The sequence below is a fragment of the Triplophysa dalaica genome, chromosome 2 (genome assembly GCF_015846415.1).
Source record: "Triplophysa dalaica isolate WHDGS20190420 chromosome 2, ASM1584641v1, whole genome shotgun sequence".
Classification (NCBI taxonomy): domain Eukaryota; kingdom Metazoa; phylum Chordata; class Actinopteri; order Cypriniformes; family Nemacheilidae; genus Triplophysa; species Triplophysa dalaica.
Window position 1 is genome coordinate 9925880 of NC_079543.1, and position 15701 is coordinate 9941580.

The 15701-nt window shown below is 37.6% G+C and overlaps 1 protein-coding gene across 5 annotated transcripts in view; it reads left to right on the forward strand.

The window, feature by feature from the left end:
• rgs12b (regulator of G protein signaling 12b) overlaps nt 1-15701 on the forward strand; it is a 47487-nt gene that overhangs the window by 21256 nt on the left and 10530 nt on the right. For all 5 annotated transcript variants that reach the window (XM_056764641.1, XM_056764666.1, XM_056764649.1 and 2 more), the window contains 9 exons: nt 7972-7993; nt 11591-11760; nt 11882-11974; nt 12163-12306; nt 13248-13427; nt 14152-14302; nt 14512-14606; nt 14952-15146; nt 15568-15641. In XM_056764641.1, the coding sequence (XP_056620619.1) occupies nt 7972-7993; nt 11591-11760; nt 11882-11974; nt 12163-12306; nt 13248-13427; nt 14152-14302; nt 14512-14606; nt 14952-15146; nt 15568-15641 (1124 nt within the window). The remainder of the gene's footprint in view (nt 1-7971; nt 7994-11590; nt 11761-11881; nt 11975-12162; nt 12307-13247; nt 13428-14151; nt 14303-14511; nt 14607-14951; nt 15147-15567; nt 15642-15701) is intronic.

Genomic DNA, 15701 nt, shown 5'->3' on the forward strand with positions numbered 1-15701 from the left:
AGTTGATGACATAACAGCATAAATCCCATACTTACATTTGTGTTTTATGACTTGATTAGTTTACTTTTATTCTAAAATGATTTAAAAACTATATAACTAAAATAAGATAAGAGTAAATGATCAATAAGAGTAAGTAACCACAAACTTTCTGTAGTTCTTAGACCATTTGCAAAACGTAAACAGTCAGAAGCGCTTTCTCTATCACTTTTGGTAACACTACACAATTTAAGAAAGTACAACCAACGGAACATTTACAATGGAATATAAATGTTGTTCAAATGTTTCCAACAAAATTTACAGTAAAATAAAAAAGTGAAAAAAGGAAGTGCTTCAGGACCAGTGTTGTTAACATCTTGTGAAATGGTCTATATTTACTAGACAGGACTTTGGATTTAATTTGTGAGACCTTTTTAATGTAATAAATCAGATAAAACATAAGTAAAAGCATTTGTATAAACTCTATCGCAGGAATATTAGTTTATATCGAAGGTACAAATTCAAAGGGTCAAACTTAAATGTAACATATTTAGATCAAAGTCAGGGTGTGTAAGTGAAGCATAATTCCTATTCAAAGGCATGAAGAATACCCTTAAACATCTCCGCAGGGTTTCCCACCAAAAGCTGAAAAACATATTTCTTATGGTCTTGTTTTTGTTCTCTGCAATAAGAGAGTCAAGTATTTTTAGTATCATTCTTTTCACCCTTCAACTCAGGAAATTGTCAATTGTACCACTCACATTTCTGAATGGACCTCAAGAGGATTTTATGAAATGCTGCCTTTGTTCCAGCAGCCCTGGAATATTTGTATAGCGCTCTCCCTGTTCTGACATGACCCACCACAAGAACCTGCATTTCATTAAGTCCACTCTCACTGCATACGTGTTTACATTACGTCATTCGCCAAACTCCAAAGTCTTTCAGCAGAATGTTTCTTCAAATGCACGTCGATCCTCAAACTATTTTTACAACATGGACACTCAGCTTTTGACTTCCCAGGCTGCTTTTTTAGATGCTGGGAAGTTAAGAGAGAAGAGTATTTGAAGTGGCAGCGCCGCTCTGTGCCATTGGAGGCCAGGAGGGACTGCTTTCTTTTGTCTTGAATGGAGGGTTTATTTGAGCGGGGATGGCGAAACGGTTGAGTAAGCATTTCTTATTTCCACTGAGGGAGAGAAAGAGGCGCTAGTCTGTGTCGAATAAGATCACCCGGAGAAAAGTCTGACATCTGTTCTTGTAGTTACCACGCAGGTCATCGGGAAGTAAAGGAGAATCCCAACTTTTTCTTCAGCTCCTGAATTTCGCGTGAAAATCCCAGACGCTTCCTGCTGAGAGTTGCCATAGTGACAGCACTTCAGACTCCTCATCAGAATGGAACTTCCTCATCTGTAAGAGAGAGAGATTGTGTCAGCCTGGCGTTTCACTGAGCGTGTTAGCTCTTGCTGTAGAGGAATGAAATGAGTGAAGTTAAGGCGTAGGAGAGGGATGGAACCGTCAGACAGAGAGTTGGGTCTCTACATGTTTGGAGCAACACTAAGGAAGCGGATTGTGAGACTACCATGAGTGTGAAAAAGAGACTCTCATTTAAAAGAGTCTTGTACTTACATACGGTGAGTTAAGAGAAAATTGTTGACTTTTTGTTGTTGTCGTTATGATGTGTTTGCTTTCTACAGTCTTCCTTGGTGTGTTTTAAATCGGTTTGTCCCGCATGTGTTTCGTGTCTAGACTGGAATCATTGTAGACATTAGTGAGCGTCTCTTGTTAGTCCAGACTCGATGGCTAACGTCTTCTAGACCTCCAGACCTGCGGTTTAAAGTTTGTCTGTAAATAAAGAAGCGCACATGGGCTTCGCTAAGCTACCTTTGTTCATTCCCATTAAATGTATGTCTTTATGACAGATGTGTGTAGAAATCGTAATGGCTTGCCTATGCGTCCCAAACTGCATTCGTGAGGTTAGAGAGCTGGAGCCTTCACAGGGCCAAAGCAAACAGGAAAGTTTTGGGTATGAATTCGTAACGCTTCTTTTTGGCGCGCAATTGTACACACAGTCTTCTCTCCGCCTCATTCTAACCTTGGGAATTTAGGGCTCGATGCAAGGCACTATTCATTTCAGGTTCAAATGTAAACACTGGAATCTGTTTGTCCGTTAGCTGTTAGACTCACAGTTTCCTGCCTCTTCTCAAACCCGAGTGTGTTTAACATGAGGCTGTTACTTTTCAGACACCTTACTGGAATGCGTCTATGTGTGTGTGAGACAGAGGTCATCAAAAACATTTATTGACCAGCGTTACAGATAGTTGATATTGTCCATTTGCTTTCACATGTTTCCTCTTGTGACATTACACTTTCTAAAAGGATGTGTAAAATAATGACACGTATTTGTGTCCTTTTGTCTTGATTTGATGTCCACTAAAAGGGAGAACACAAGGTTAAGCTACGTAACACAAAATGTGTTGTCCTTAGATACAGACAGGACAGATTGCGTTTTTAACACAACAGTTTGTAGTGTGTATGTCCAAACTTATTTGTACTGTTAATTTACTATTTTTAGGTTACATTTTCTTTCATTATGCAGTTTGGACGTCAGCATGAAACCAAATTTTTACTTTCTTAACAGACATTTCTGGTCTTGTTGTCCACAATTCATCAATGCATATTTTTCCAAAGACAATTGGTTTGTCTTAGTTTTTCTTCCAAATGTAATAACTTACTCCGTCTCCGTTTTCTTTTTGGATGATGTCAAAATGACCTCTGACCTGTCTGACGTTTTGTTTTTAATCACCCACTTTTTGCTTTCCAGTGGATCCCAATAGATAAAATCAAGCCCCATCCTAAAATTCTTCACATTGATTGTTCATATACTCTGAAAAAATTAATGAAGCTGTTAAAATGTGGTTTATGTTTAATGTTTAATACCTACTGTACGTTATGAAGCCTTACTTTTGCCTCTCTATCGCCATCTCTGTTTAAAACATAGTATTGCAGGATGCTTAACAATTATCTTAATGCGCATCAAAGTCGAGGAATGAAGTCAAACTGACATCTGGGAATTCAGAGTCGACAGCTTGACAGGTGATTCACATTTCGTGTCTTTTGCGTGCGCAAGTTCATTATTTTAAATGTAGGCACGCTGCATTTTTCTAGGCACCTCGAGTCATTTGAGAAGAGAAAGTGGCACGCTCACTTTTTTTGCTTGTTTTTATCCAAAACGTTAAAGCATTATTAAATCCTCCTATTTTCATACAGACATTCGTTTGTGGAAAGTCTTGTATTTGTCCTGTTCTTCCATGCTCTGTCATAAACTGGTCAATGCGTCAGTTAGTGCATATTTAAATATTTTTGCATTGCAAGCATAGCACTACAGTGTTGTGTGTGATCTCCACAGCCTTGTGTAAACAAACACATGCGGACGTAAAACAAGTGATGTTTTATATGTACTGTGTGTTTGTATTTAGCACAGATGGTTTTTAACAATAAGCTTGCGCTCCATATCCAAAACTCAGACCTGTTTTATAGGCAAGAATACTTTTTGAATTTCTTATGATATATATACACTGTAACATCATAAAAATACAACCTCTCCAAGCTTTTCAAATAGCTTAGTATTATAAGACCTTGCAGTGGATAGTGTGAAGGTGGATTGGTGTCAATTAAACCGTCATAAGTACTAAGTCAGGTGGCAAGAAATGGTGCGATAACCTATTCGTGTTGATAAGGTCACCATTGCACAACTGAAAAGACCTCCGTTGTCATGACAACAGAATCAAATCCAGGTCCACAGTAGGAAATGTATTATAATACAGTAACAACTTTTTTTTGTGTATAGACCGTTTCATTGGATGCGCACCGGGACTGCAGTTAACTACTGGTCTGTGTTTGGCTAATATTACTAATTATATTATTTTACTGTATAATAATTGTAGTAAATAAACAATTTGTTGATTTTTGTTGAATGTTAAGTTTAATTAAAAAACAATTTGTTGAATGGGTGCTGTAGTTTGGTCGCATTTGAAGAAACCGTATGGGACATTGACATCTAGCGGTGGAGCTTGGTATCGCAGTCTTAATTCAAAATATTGGAGAGATAAGTTTAGCCAAATAACAGTTCTTCTCGGTTTCTTTTACTTGATATCAGAAATGATTTACAGGCACTTGTGAAAGTGTACCGGAAGTTAAGGTCTTTCCACGAACGATGCGCAGTAACGTTTGTTGTTTTGTCACTTTAAAATTGTCTATAGGGACTTATAATGCAGGACTTTTAATTTCAATGTAAATATTTTTAAATGTTGTTTTTGGTTAAAAAGATTTTCTTACCTCTTACTATAAGATTTGAAAAATACAGAAAGGTTTCTCCAAGTGTTATGCAGGGGTTCATACCAAACGCAAACAATTACGTACCATGCTCTTTATAACTCGCGGGAAAAGTTTATTATTTTTGCGTTAGTGATGCGAGCTGACAAATATTTCCAACTTGCACGGAAGAGGAAATTGAAGTGCGTTCTAGGCAATCGCTTAATTCGCATTTGGTGTAAACCCTCCATTAGGTTAAGCCATGTGGTTAGAGGTAGAGGGTCGAAAATACCATTAGATCAGTATAAGAACAATAGAAGTCTATGGCAAGTCCCCACGAAAATACCAAAAACATGCGAGTGTGTGTGGGGACCTTTATCCTACAAGCGAAGTCTTGTAGGACTCTTGTCTTGTAGGAATGTGCCTCATATATTATACTTATAGGTTCTTTCAGACTTTTACGCATTTGTCCATTCGACTGCACAGAGCTGAAAGTATATGTAAACCCTGTGGCATTTACGGAGCTCAACATTTCTGTCCTGAAATAGAGAATGCTTAGCAGAAAGTGGAGAGAGGGGTTAGACATTAAGTCACCAGGGCCAACAAATTGAGAGTGATTCTGAGTAAGATACGGGGTGTTCTTGACACTGATAACCCATCTGTTGTTCAGAATAATTTAATCTACAAAGGTAAACAATGGACCTAGCAATCAAAAAGTTATTAACATAACAAGAATGTTTACAAGTTTGATATTTGCACTTTATTGTCTTTTTATATTTATTGATCTGCTGTATGTTGCTAGAAACACTAGCCTGAAACTTCAACGTCTAGGACTGATGAATGAACGGTTAATGGTTCTAACCGTACGATACAAACTACAGCTATTGTCTGCATGAGAACGCTATTCCAGAAAGACTTCTACAACATTGTGATTTACTATGGTGATGATGTTGCATGAAAGGTCTATTACTCACAGCTGTGTGACAATAAATCAAGATTCAGTTCCATCACAAAGTCAGTTCTAGACTGGCAACAACATTGAAGCAGCTGCACCATCTGCTCTGTCAACCGTGGGGCAGTGTCTGTGATTTAACAACATCCATGATCTTAAGAAAAGAGACAGATTAGGTTTAAAATGGTCTGGAATGTGAAGGGTGGAGAGGTTGGAAGAAAGGGGCTTGGAAAAAGCAACTTGTGTATCAATATGTGGTTACAAGTAGTTTGACTGCCAAAATATGAAGGAAACCCAATGGAATTAAAGGAGGAGGTGGGGAGAGAATGAAGGGGTTAGAGGCTCCAAAAGGAACACAGAACAGAATATTAAAACTAGTAAGAGGAGTATGTGTTTGCAAAATAGTGTATGCTGTAGTACTGGTTATTATGAAAACATTTAATTTTATCAGATTCTAAAGTAGAACTAATAACTCAGAAATCTGCGTTGTTCACTTGATCACTGGATTTAAATTTATGCTCTTTTTTTAGAGAATGTGCAATATGTAATGTAGTATGTGAACAATACCTCGATGACCTCCCCCATTTGCATAGCGGTATAAAAACGTTTTTGCTCTTCAAAGTTTTTCTTGTAAATTTGCATTGTTTTTCTGTAATTTGAAGTTTGTTTGTTTTACTGTATTTCACTGTAAAAAATCCAATAAAAAACTGGGGCACCAGAAAAATACAGTAAAATAGTTTTTTTTCATGTAAAATTGCATGTTTTTTATGTTTTGTTTCTTTTAAATTTGAAATCTTTTTTTATTGTATTGCAAAAATATGTGAAAATCTGTAAAAAAAACAACGACAACTAAAATTCTGTGTAACTACAGGCCTTAAAGAGATATGGTGAGACAGCATGGAATGTGTCCCTCACAATAGTGGACCATAAACAATAAGAATGTGCTGATGTTATCTCAAACCATACAATTCCCTGACAGCTAAAAAGAAGATTTCATATTGTTATTTTACTGTGTTCTACACATTCTTCAACTCTCTACAGTAATTTTCAACTGCAGTTAGTTTGCCCGTCTTACTCATTTAAATGCAATAATAAGTAACAACGAGGTTGTTTTTGGCTCAATTACACAGTCCTGTCAGGAAATGAATTGTTGCAGTTAGAATATTGAGTGTTTAGACTGTACAATGGAAACACCATCTATCTTTCTCTTGGTAGCAGCCAACAGACATTTGGATTCCTCTTTTGTCCTCTCCTCTGTAATTTTATTTCGCATTCAGACTCCCCTTTTTGAATTTCTTTCCTTTTTTCGTTTTTTAATCAATAGCCATTTTTATGCCCACACTGAATCTTAGCCTTCAGAGCTCTGACAAAGCTTTCACAGATTTCTGCAGAATTGCAAGTCATTTATAAAATGTCCAGTCCCTGGACTCTTATTTTGGTTTCTTTTATTGTGTTTTAGTGAACAATTGAACTGAAATAATTTAATAATTTAATTTTGTTTGCATAGGTAGAAGTCAAATGATGTCAAAGTAACATTTCCCACAGAGTCATACCTGACAATTCATCTTAAGTAAATAAATCATAATGATCTTAAACTTACTGTTGCGAATCAGTGTGAGGTAAGAAGACAGTCTCGAACACTGAAATGTAATGCACCTTTGGTCGAACCCAAAATGAAAAGTCTGTCATCGTTTACTCGCCCTGTTGTCATTATAAACCTGTATGACTTTCTTATTTCCACAGAACACTAAAGAAGATATTTTGAAGAAAGTTGGTAAATCAAAGTAATTGAATGGGTGCTAGTTAACAACATTCTTCAAAATATCTTCTTTTGTGTGCTGTGGAAGAAAGAAAGTTGTGCAAGTTGGAAACGATGGTAAGTAAATGATGGCAGAATTTTCATTTTTGGGTGAACTTTCGCTTTAAAAATTATTTTCAATATCAATGAAAGAATTGTATTTTTCTTCCAGTTGTTATTTTTAAGACACATTTAACCATCCAACTCAGTAGATCCCTTGTTTTGTGTTCCATAGATTAAGTTTGGCTTTGACTTAAGTCAATAAACTGTTAATTATTTAAAAAACTATAACTTGGCAAACAAAATATTTGACATCTAAACCAATTTATTTATTTCTTCAAACAAAGTATGTGTGAAAAAGATATTTGATAAAAGCTATATATTCCCCACACTTCCTGGGCATTTCGTCACAGACTGCCCTTTGAGCTCACATGTAAAGGAAATCACTCATTTGGCATTCTTCCAATACAAACAGTTTACACATCCACTTACCTGAATGCCACTGATGTGACTATAGTAATGCATCATTTAACCCCGCAATGAACGGCTCATCGCAGTTTCAATGGATAAGGTTTCGAAATTGATACAATTCTTATAGAACGACAAATTCATCTCCACCATCATTATTTCTTCTTCACATTGTGTAAATGACTCAATTTAAGGGTTTTATCACCCAGTGGCATGCCAAGGCGAAATCGCACTGGGCGGCTCTAATGAGTCACAATGGGCGGGGTCTAGAATCTCAGGGTATTGTTGGAATGTACCTGATGTGTCTCATTATCTCTGTGTGAGTGTGAGTGTGAGAAAGGCTTTACCAGTAAAACAGGAAGAGCTGGTGTGTATCATGCCACCAGAGCACCCTATTATGTTGGAGACTTCGGTTTGTGAGGTTGTTGAAGATAGTCACTCATACATGTCTTTCTGTGTTCTCTTGCAGTCTGCGACTGTCTCCGATGGTGGTGAGTACTCAATCGCATTTTCATTATAACAACATCAAATCGCATCTGTTTCCATGTGGCACAAACTTCATTCGTCTTGTCTTTTCTTTCTCTTACTCAAACCTAAGCTTGTGTTCATCATCTGTACTATTTTTTTTCTGCCTGTAGTTTTACTTTTCTCTGCTTCCTAAAACTGTTGGTTCTGTTTAAATCGCTCAGGGATCCAATTACTTCTTTCATCGCAGTCCTGTTTTTCTGTTGTGTAGCTGTCTGTGATCTAATTTCAATGCTAATGTTGTTTATATCTGTAGATCTGAACCAGATAGGGTTTTATCCTAAAGAAGTGTAAAGCAAACACCAGTTCACTCTTGTAGTTTGTCCTGATTTCTTGATAGCTTTCTGTGGCTTTTCCAATGTCTCTTCTGTATCAATAGAGAAGGTCTTGTTGCACAAATTCATAGCACACTGGATTTGTTTTGCTCAATGTTACAAAGTTTGTATAGACGTAAACAATGTGTGTTTTCATGTTTGATCAGCAATATTGTCTGTGATCTGACTTTGTTTGTTTCACCCTTTAATCACCACATTCACTTTTTCATAACATAATTTTAGGTGACAAAGCAAGATATGCGCCTGCTAAACCTTCGGTCCAATTTCATAAAACAAGCCAAAAAGAACACCATTCAAATCTCTTTATAATTCATTAAACCCATGTTAGAATTTGGCCCAAATCTCTGTACTACAATTCCAACTGCTCAGGAAGCACAAGCCGTGAGCAAGCCCCAAGTCACTGCCCCCCTGTCCCCCCCATCAACCCCCCAATTAGCATGTGTGAATGTGCCAGGGTTTCTGGGAATGTTTGCTTAACGCTGCAAGCCAGAGCTGTAGATCTTTCAGCTCACGCATAACAAAAGGCGTGGAGGGCCAAATGTATGCACACCAACCTGTGAGGAACTAACTGAACAGTTGCTTCTCCAATCACATGATTGTTGCGTGTGGGCCGTGTATGGCAACAGAATATCGCCTGTTGTTGGTCTTATCACGATGCTCATCAAACATAAAGCCTGTGAGAGGATCTGACCAGACATCGGCTAGTTGTTAGCCAGGACAATCTGTGTTTAGATGGCGGGGCAGTTTTGTTTCTTAGAAACGGCTCCAGAATTAATTATCAACATGACTGGGTGTCTTAAATCTGTAGAGAGAGACGAGAGAGTGAGCCAAGAACCACTTTTATCGTCTGTAAATCTGGCATTACTAATTGCCATCGATCTTGAGATCATAGTGCGAATCTCACCAACCTTGGGTTTTCTTTATTACTGATCTCTCTGGTGCTCTGCTGTGTTCTCGTAGATGTAAATTTTACAGTCCGGGCCTTTTTTTTTTCTAAGTTGTTTTTTCTAAGTGCATCAACTGTATTGGGACCCATGAGCCGTTTATGTGACACGGTATACATGGTCAAAATCACATTTTATAACAGTTCAGGTACATTAATCTGATTGGGTAAGCAATGTTTTCAGAGCGCTAATATTAAGCATAACATATATTCACAATACTGATAGTTCAGATGTCAGTATTTGGTGGCTTGTGTAGTCTCTTGAGACTTGTGTCGTTTCTTTTAAAGCATTTTTTGTTTTTTAATGTAGTTTTCCATAGTCAGATAAGTGAATTGTCATATACATAAGATAGTTGTCAGATCCATAACAGTCCATATTCCTAATAAATGAAAAACTTTTATGGTAAGGAGCCCTTCTCCCTTTGTTGGGTATTATTGCTTCTGGTTGGTACATTTTAATTCAAATTAATGCTACAAAGAAACGTGCATCCTTTTCATCACATGCATGAATTTTTCTCTTTTTTAAAACTGAAAACTTAAACTTAAACTTACGGCTTAGACAATGTCTGGACTAAACCATTAGGGGTTTGGTATGTCATAAACTGAGAATTCAATATAATGGTCATAAACACATTTTCTACAAATGTATAATTCATGTTTTGACTGAAAATGTCCAGAACACTGGATTTGCATAGGAATTGTACATTTGCAGCTGTTTGTTTGTTTCCGTATTTAAACATTTGATTATCCAGATACCCATGTCAGGTCTCTTTTTAAGTTTTAAAGCATTTGTTTTATTTTTAGTGCGTGATTGTCCATAGTCTGTTAAATGCCATTTTCAGGAGTGTCACGTCCATAAAGGTACATATTTCTCATGAATGGGCACATGAAAATTAAGATACAGTAACTATTTTATGTTCTGTAAAAAGGCATCCCTTCTCTATTTGTTGGCTATTATTGCTTATGGTTTGTGAATTTTAATTTAAAGAAATCCTAGAAATTTTGCCGTCCCCCTGAAACCATCTCCTTTTTTGTCACATGCATGTTTATTTCCCTTTTTTTAAATAGAAAACTTGTGCATAGACTGATATTGTAATGTTTAGAATCTTTATATTATATAGATTTATATAGATATATTATATTATATATAGTTTATATGTCATATATATAGCGGAAAATGTCACACCCATAACACTGGAATTGCCCAAAACCGAAGCACACTCACAATTGCTACTGGTCCAAATGCCAAAGTGGCATGTAGTGATAATATTCAGATAAAACTATTTGAGCGCAACCGAGTGACTGTGCTGGTCTGGCATTAATATTGCAGGTTCCTGTTGCCTCTACCTTCTAAGTTTCCCTCCCCTCTCCTCTGTCAATTATTTATCACCTGTCTGTTCAGAGCTTTGTGCGCAGGCCCCTGTATCTATTTACCTGTATACATGCATGCGTTTTCACGGCTGCGACCGAGTTGTTTAGATAGTTCCTAATTCCATGTAATGTCTGGAGATTCTGCGTCGAGTGTAAAGTTTACGGAGAGTTCGATGGCTCTTCGGCTTCTGCTCTGTGGCCATGTGTAATGGGGTGATGGATGTTAAAGCCTGGCGTCCAGTTGGCATGAAATACTTGGTAAAGTGGCATCACACAGGGTCGTACCAGCTCTGCCCAGGTAAGAGGCTGCGGTGTCGGTGACTCATATTTGGCCATATATGAATTGAGGACGTGTGTACAGACACCTGAATTCTGGCTTTCTTCAGGGGGCTTCAGCTTTTGTATACTCTACAGCTGCGTTACAGTTCACAGGCTTTGTGCAGATGCAGAATCCATTGTCTAGCTATAGACACTAGCTAGTGTTAAAAGTCTTGATTTGGAGGTTTATGGTTTTACAGAAAAAATTACTTGTTTTAAAATGGGTTCCAAGAGCAAAATTACTACTATTGACAAGTTACTTTAGTTCACCAAAATGTCATCTTTTAAACACCCTCATGTCATTCCAAACCTGTGTAACTTTATTTCTTCAACAAATATAAAACTATATATTTTGAAGAACGTTGGTAACAAAGCAACATTGAACCCCATTGACTTCCGTTGTATGGATACAAAACAGCTTAAACATCTCTCAAAATATCTTCTTTCTGTTCCAGAAGAAATAGTCATATACATTTGGATTAATTATCCCTTTAAGGTTATTTTTCTTGCCCTATTGACAAATTGTTCGGTTTTAAGATTGAAACTATAAACTGAAAACTAAGGTCTAAATTGTTATCTAATTGTTTGTGCCATAGAGCTGAACAGTGGGGACTTGAAGGGCTGTGGCAGTGATAACAGTCTGAATAGCAATGCCAGCCTACCCAGCGTGCAGTGCCATAGACGCCACACTGAACGGCGTGTTGCATCATGGGCCGTCTGCTTCGAGCGCCTGCTGCAGGATCCTGTCGGTGTGCGATATTTCTCGGTACGTCAAATCATACCAAGTCATCCATTTGCACATCTCATCGATAGTGAATTTCTCAAAATTCATTGGACTGTTTCGCAGATAAACAACCTAATCTCTTTTATTATTCTTCACACTGCAGGAGTTCCTTAAGAAGGAGTTCAGTGAGGAGAACATTTTGTTTTGGCAAGCGTGCGAATATTTCAGCCATGTGCCCGAAACAGACAAGAAACAGGTATACAGTCATTTACAGGTTCATTATTTTGAGAGGTTTAATTTTTTTGTAATGGTTTCCATTGATTCAAAGTATATTTAATGGGTTTGAACTCTGTTTATGGAATTATTGCGACTGCTGTTCTGCTGAACGTATTCTAGATGCAAAATGTTTTTCATTTACCATCTGTCATAAATTTTGTCCCTCAGCTGTCCCAGATGGCCAGAGAGATCTACAACAGCTTCCTCTCGAGTAAGGCCACCACGCCTGTCAACATCGATAGTCAGGCACAATTGGCAGATGACATCCTCAACGCTCCAAGGCCAGACATGTTTAAAGAGCAGCAGCTACAGGTGAGAACATTGTATAAATGAAAAGGAGAAACTGTCAGATGAAACCCTGCAGGCACAACACTACACTTCTCCATAAACAGCTTTACCACGTTATTAACAGAGCTTTCAGAATTTCCAAATGCATTGGTGTACAAAGTATTGTGTAGGCGTCAGGTTTTGACATTCTTGAAAATCTATTGACTTGCCTTGACCTGTTTTGTTATAATACACCCTTTTGTATTTCCCCGACCAATTAACGTAGAGTAATTTTATCCAGATTTCTTTTTTCATGACTGTATAAACCAAAACTTCACAGTCCCAAAATGGCTTGTTATAATACAATGATCTATTTTTGGAGATTCTTGACTAACCTCCCATGCACGTCCTCTATGGTTTCGTAACAATGCAAGGTTTTAAGTTGTTGAATTTTTTTTAAGCTCTGCACTAAATGTCATGAGACATAACGCTCCAACCCCATGATAACCGTTTGGAAACCTGAGGGCAGCCGTTGAGCATAGAGACTGATTTTTTTTTTTACAATGTGTCTTCCAGGCAAAAAGAATGGCAGCATTAAGAGACTCCTGTCTTTTTATTTTTCCAGAGGGTCCTGTCTGGCCGCCATGGCCTTATCAAAGATCTCTGTAGTTGGCAAATTCTCAGAATTGTGAAAATGGTCACACTTTGTTGTGTTAGATGTTGTAGTGACTAGAAAGGTAGTGTAACACCCTCAACGGTGCCTTACTGTGAACCACGAATCCAAAGCTCAGTTTTATATCTTTCCTTTTATTTAGCCTTTTTGCATTTTCTCCTTTTGTCTTTCTGGATTGCTCACCACATTTGCTGTAAATATATTCATGCCGTTTTAAAAAGTCAGTGTAAACCTCCCATGACCAGCATGTAAATTCTGGAGACGTGATGCTCTCAGATTTTACTCAGTTATTTCACCCTTCTTTCTTCAACAGATCTTCAACCTGATGAAATTTGATAGTTACACTCGCTTCCTAAAATCCTACCTGTATCAGGAATGTATGGTGGCAGAGGTGGAGGGACGGCCTCTTCCAGATCCCTATCAGGTCCCAAGCAGCCCCACATCCAAACACAGTACAAGCTCCGACCGATCCAACCTCTCGACACCAAAAAAGGTTACAAGCAAACATCCACCAGTGCCCTTCATTAGAAAGACAAGCCTCCGTTTGCAGTTCAGTCTCTCTGGGGCTTCCACATAAGCCCAAAATCAAACAATCTTTGAAACACATAAGAGTCGCTCTTTAGTCTAATTATCTCCCGGCCGAGAGTTTGTTAACACAACATAATAGCATTCATTATTATGTGAATATGTATGAATATTATATGAATAATAGATTTATGAACTTTGAAACAGTTTAATGGTAACTGATCTTTCAGGCATTGTATAGTTAAATAACATTTCCTAATATTATTAGTAAAACAACTTTAGGCTAAAATGTCTCGCTAAAATTGTCCTTCAAAGTCTCTATTATGATTCAATGCATTTCCACGCCTAAAGTATGTACATCAATGCAATTACCCTGTTGTTCTGAAGGTGTGAGATTCAGGTCGCTGTCAGCATTATACATCTGTTTACATAGTCAAGTGTTAGCACTGTTATCACAGAAGCTTTTAAAGAAGAAAGAAAACAGAGGAACAGTAAGAATAGTCAACACCTGAGCGACACAGTAAACCATGCTTCTAATCTGAGTCTTAAAACCTTGTTCTCGCTCCATTTCACATTCCAATAAACCGTTTTTACATTGACATTCTGCAACAGCCAGTTCGTAATTGAAAACGGATCTCATACTAGCACCTACTTTATTTTTGAGAATGGAAAATGATTTATGATGTTTATAGGTGCAGGACGACAAGAAGAGTAAATCAAGCAGATTGCTGCATGAAGACAGCAGAGACGAACAGGGCGATAAAAAGAAAAGCATTTTCTTCTCCTGGTCCAGAAATAGAAGTTTCGGAAAAGGAAATAAGAAGAAGGATCTTGCAGAATACAGTGAGTGGATGATATGTTTTCATTAAATTACTCTTTTACTATCTGTACATTTTTGCTTTCATAACATTCTTTACTATAACAATAATACACGTGATATTTAAGGGTTATACTATAATTTGATTTAAAACGCATTTCATTTTTGTGTCCTGCATCTCCTGTTTTTGTTTGCAGTTTTCAGTTTGTCGCTTATGAATGTTTTATGTTCACAGGCTTTACAGGTAGTAACGGCCGGAGGGAATCACAGGGCTCTTTGTCATCTGGTGCGAGTTTGGAGCTAGCCACATCTGGTTCTGGAAAAAATGAGGTGGGTTGACAGGGCCTGGCTCTGAACCACTCAGCTGATGTCACTCTCACTCTCGAACATTCATAATTATTGGCATTTGTCACAAGGCTCTCTACAATACTTGATTCTGATTGGTCAATCTTAGCATTCCCCAGTCAGTTGTTTTTGAGTATCAGCTAAGTTACTGTTTATTTACCAATGTTTTTCATATCACCTTGTATAATAAAATCACCTTACCTGAATTCAATAAGTCCTGTGCATTTATTTACTAAATAGTTGTGTAATGGCTGTCACAATGACCCAACAAAAATATTCCTATTTTGGTTCTTTTGCTTTATCATTTCACTGTGATCCTCTGTCCGACAGGGTGAGGTGTCGCGAAATTCCATGTTGTTGCCCGAGCGTTCAGCGCGTCACTGTAACATTAACCTTCCGGACGGCTCGTGCTGCTCAGTACCCATCAGGCCGGGCGTCTCCATCAGAGAAGTGCTGTTAGGATTGTGCGAGAAGCTCGGTATTAATCTGGCTGCTGTGGATCTCTTCTTAGTAGGTGGAGAAAAGGTAACACATATTTGTTCTAGTCACTGTTAGGGGTTGCATACATTGGTCATATTTATCAAACTAACTGAGCTATTGTCAATTTTGCTTTGTGAATTTCAATATTTGGGAGTTCAAGATGAGCAATAGTGCACGTCTGCATCATTTACATTTAGTCATTTAGCAGACGCTTTTATCCAAAGCGACTTACATAGTAGGGGAAAACAATAGAAGCAATATGGGCAACAAAAGATCAACAATGCATAGGTGCAGTAAAACTGGTCTCAGTTAGCATACCAAAGTATACGAAACATTTTTTAATTTTTTAGGGGGGGATATGAAAGTAGAAAAGAAGTAGAAGACTATACTTACGGGTCAGATGTTGACGGGTTTAAACTGCAGTGTTGTATTGTATTATAATAACATGTTTTGTCCATGTGTAAAGCCTTTAGTGTTGGACCAGGACTGCATGACCCTGTGCTCCAGAGATCTGCGGCTGGAGAAACGCACGTTATTCCGGTACATAACTTTTTTTATCTTTGTCTATATGTGTGATCATTCTTTCTTTTTTTGTAAATC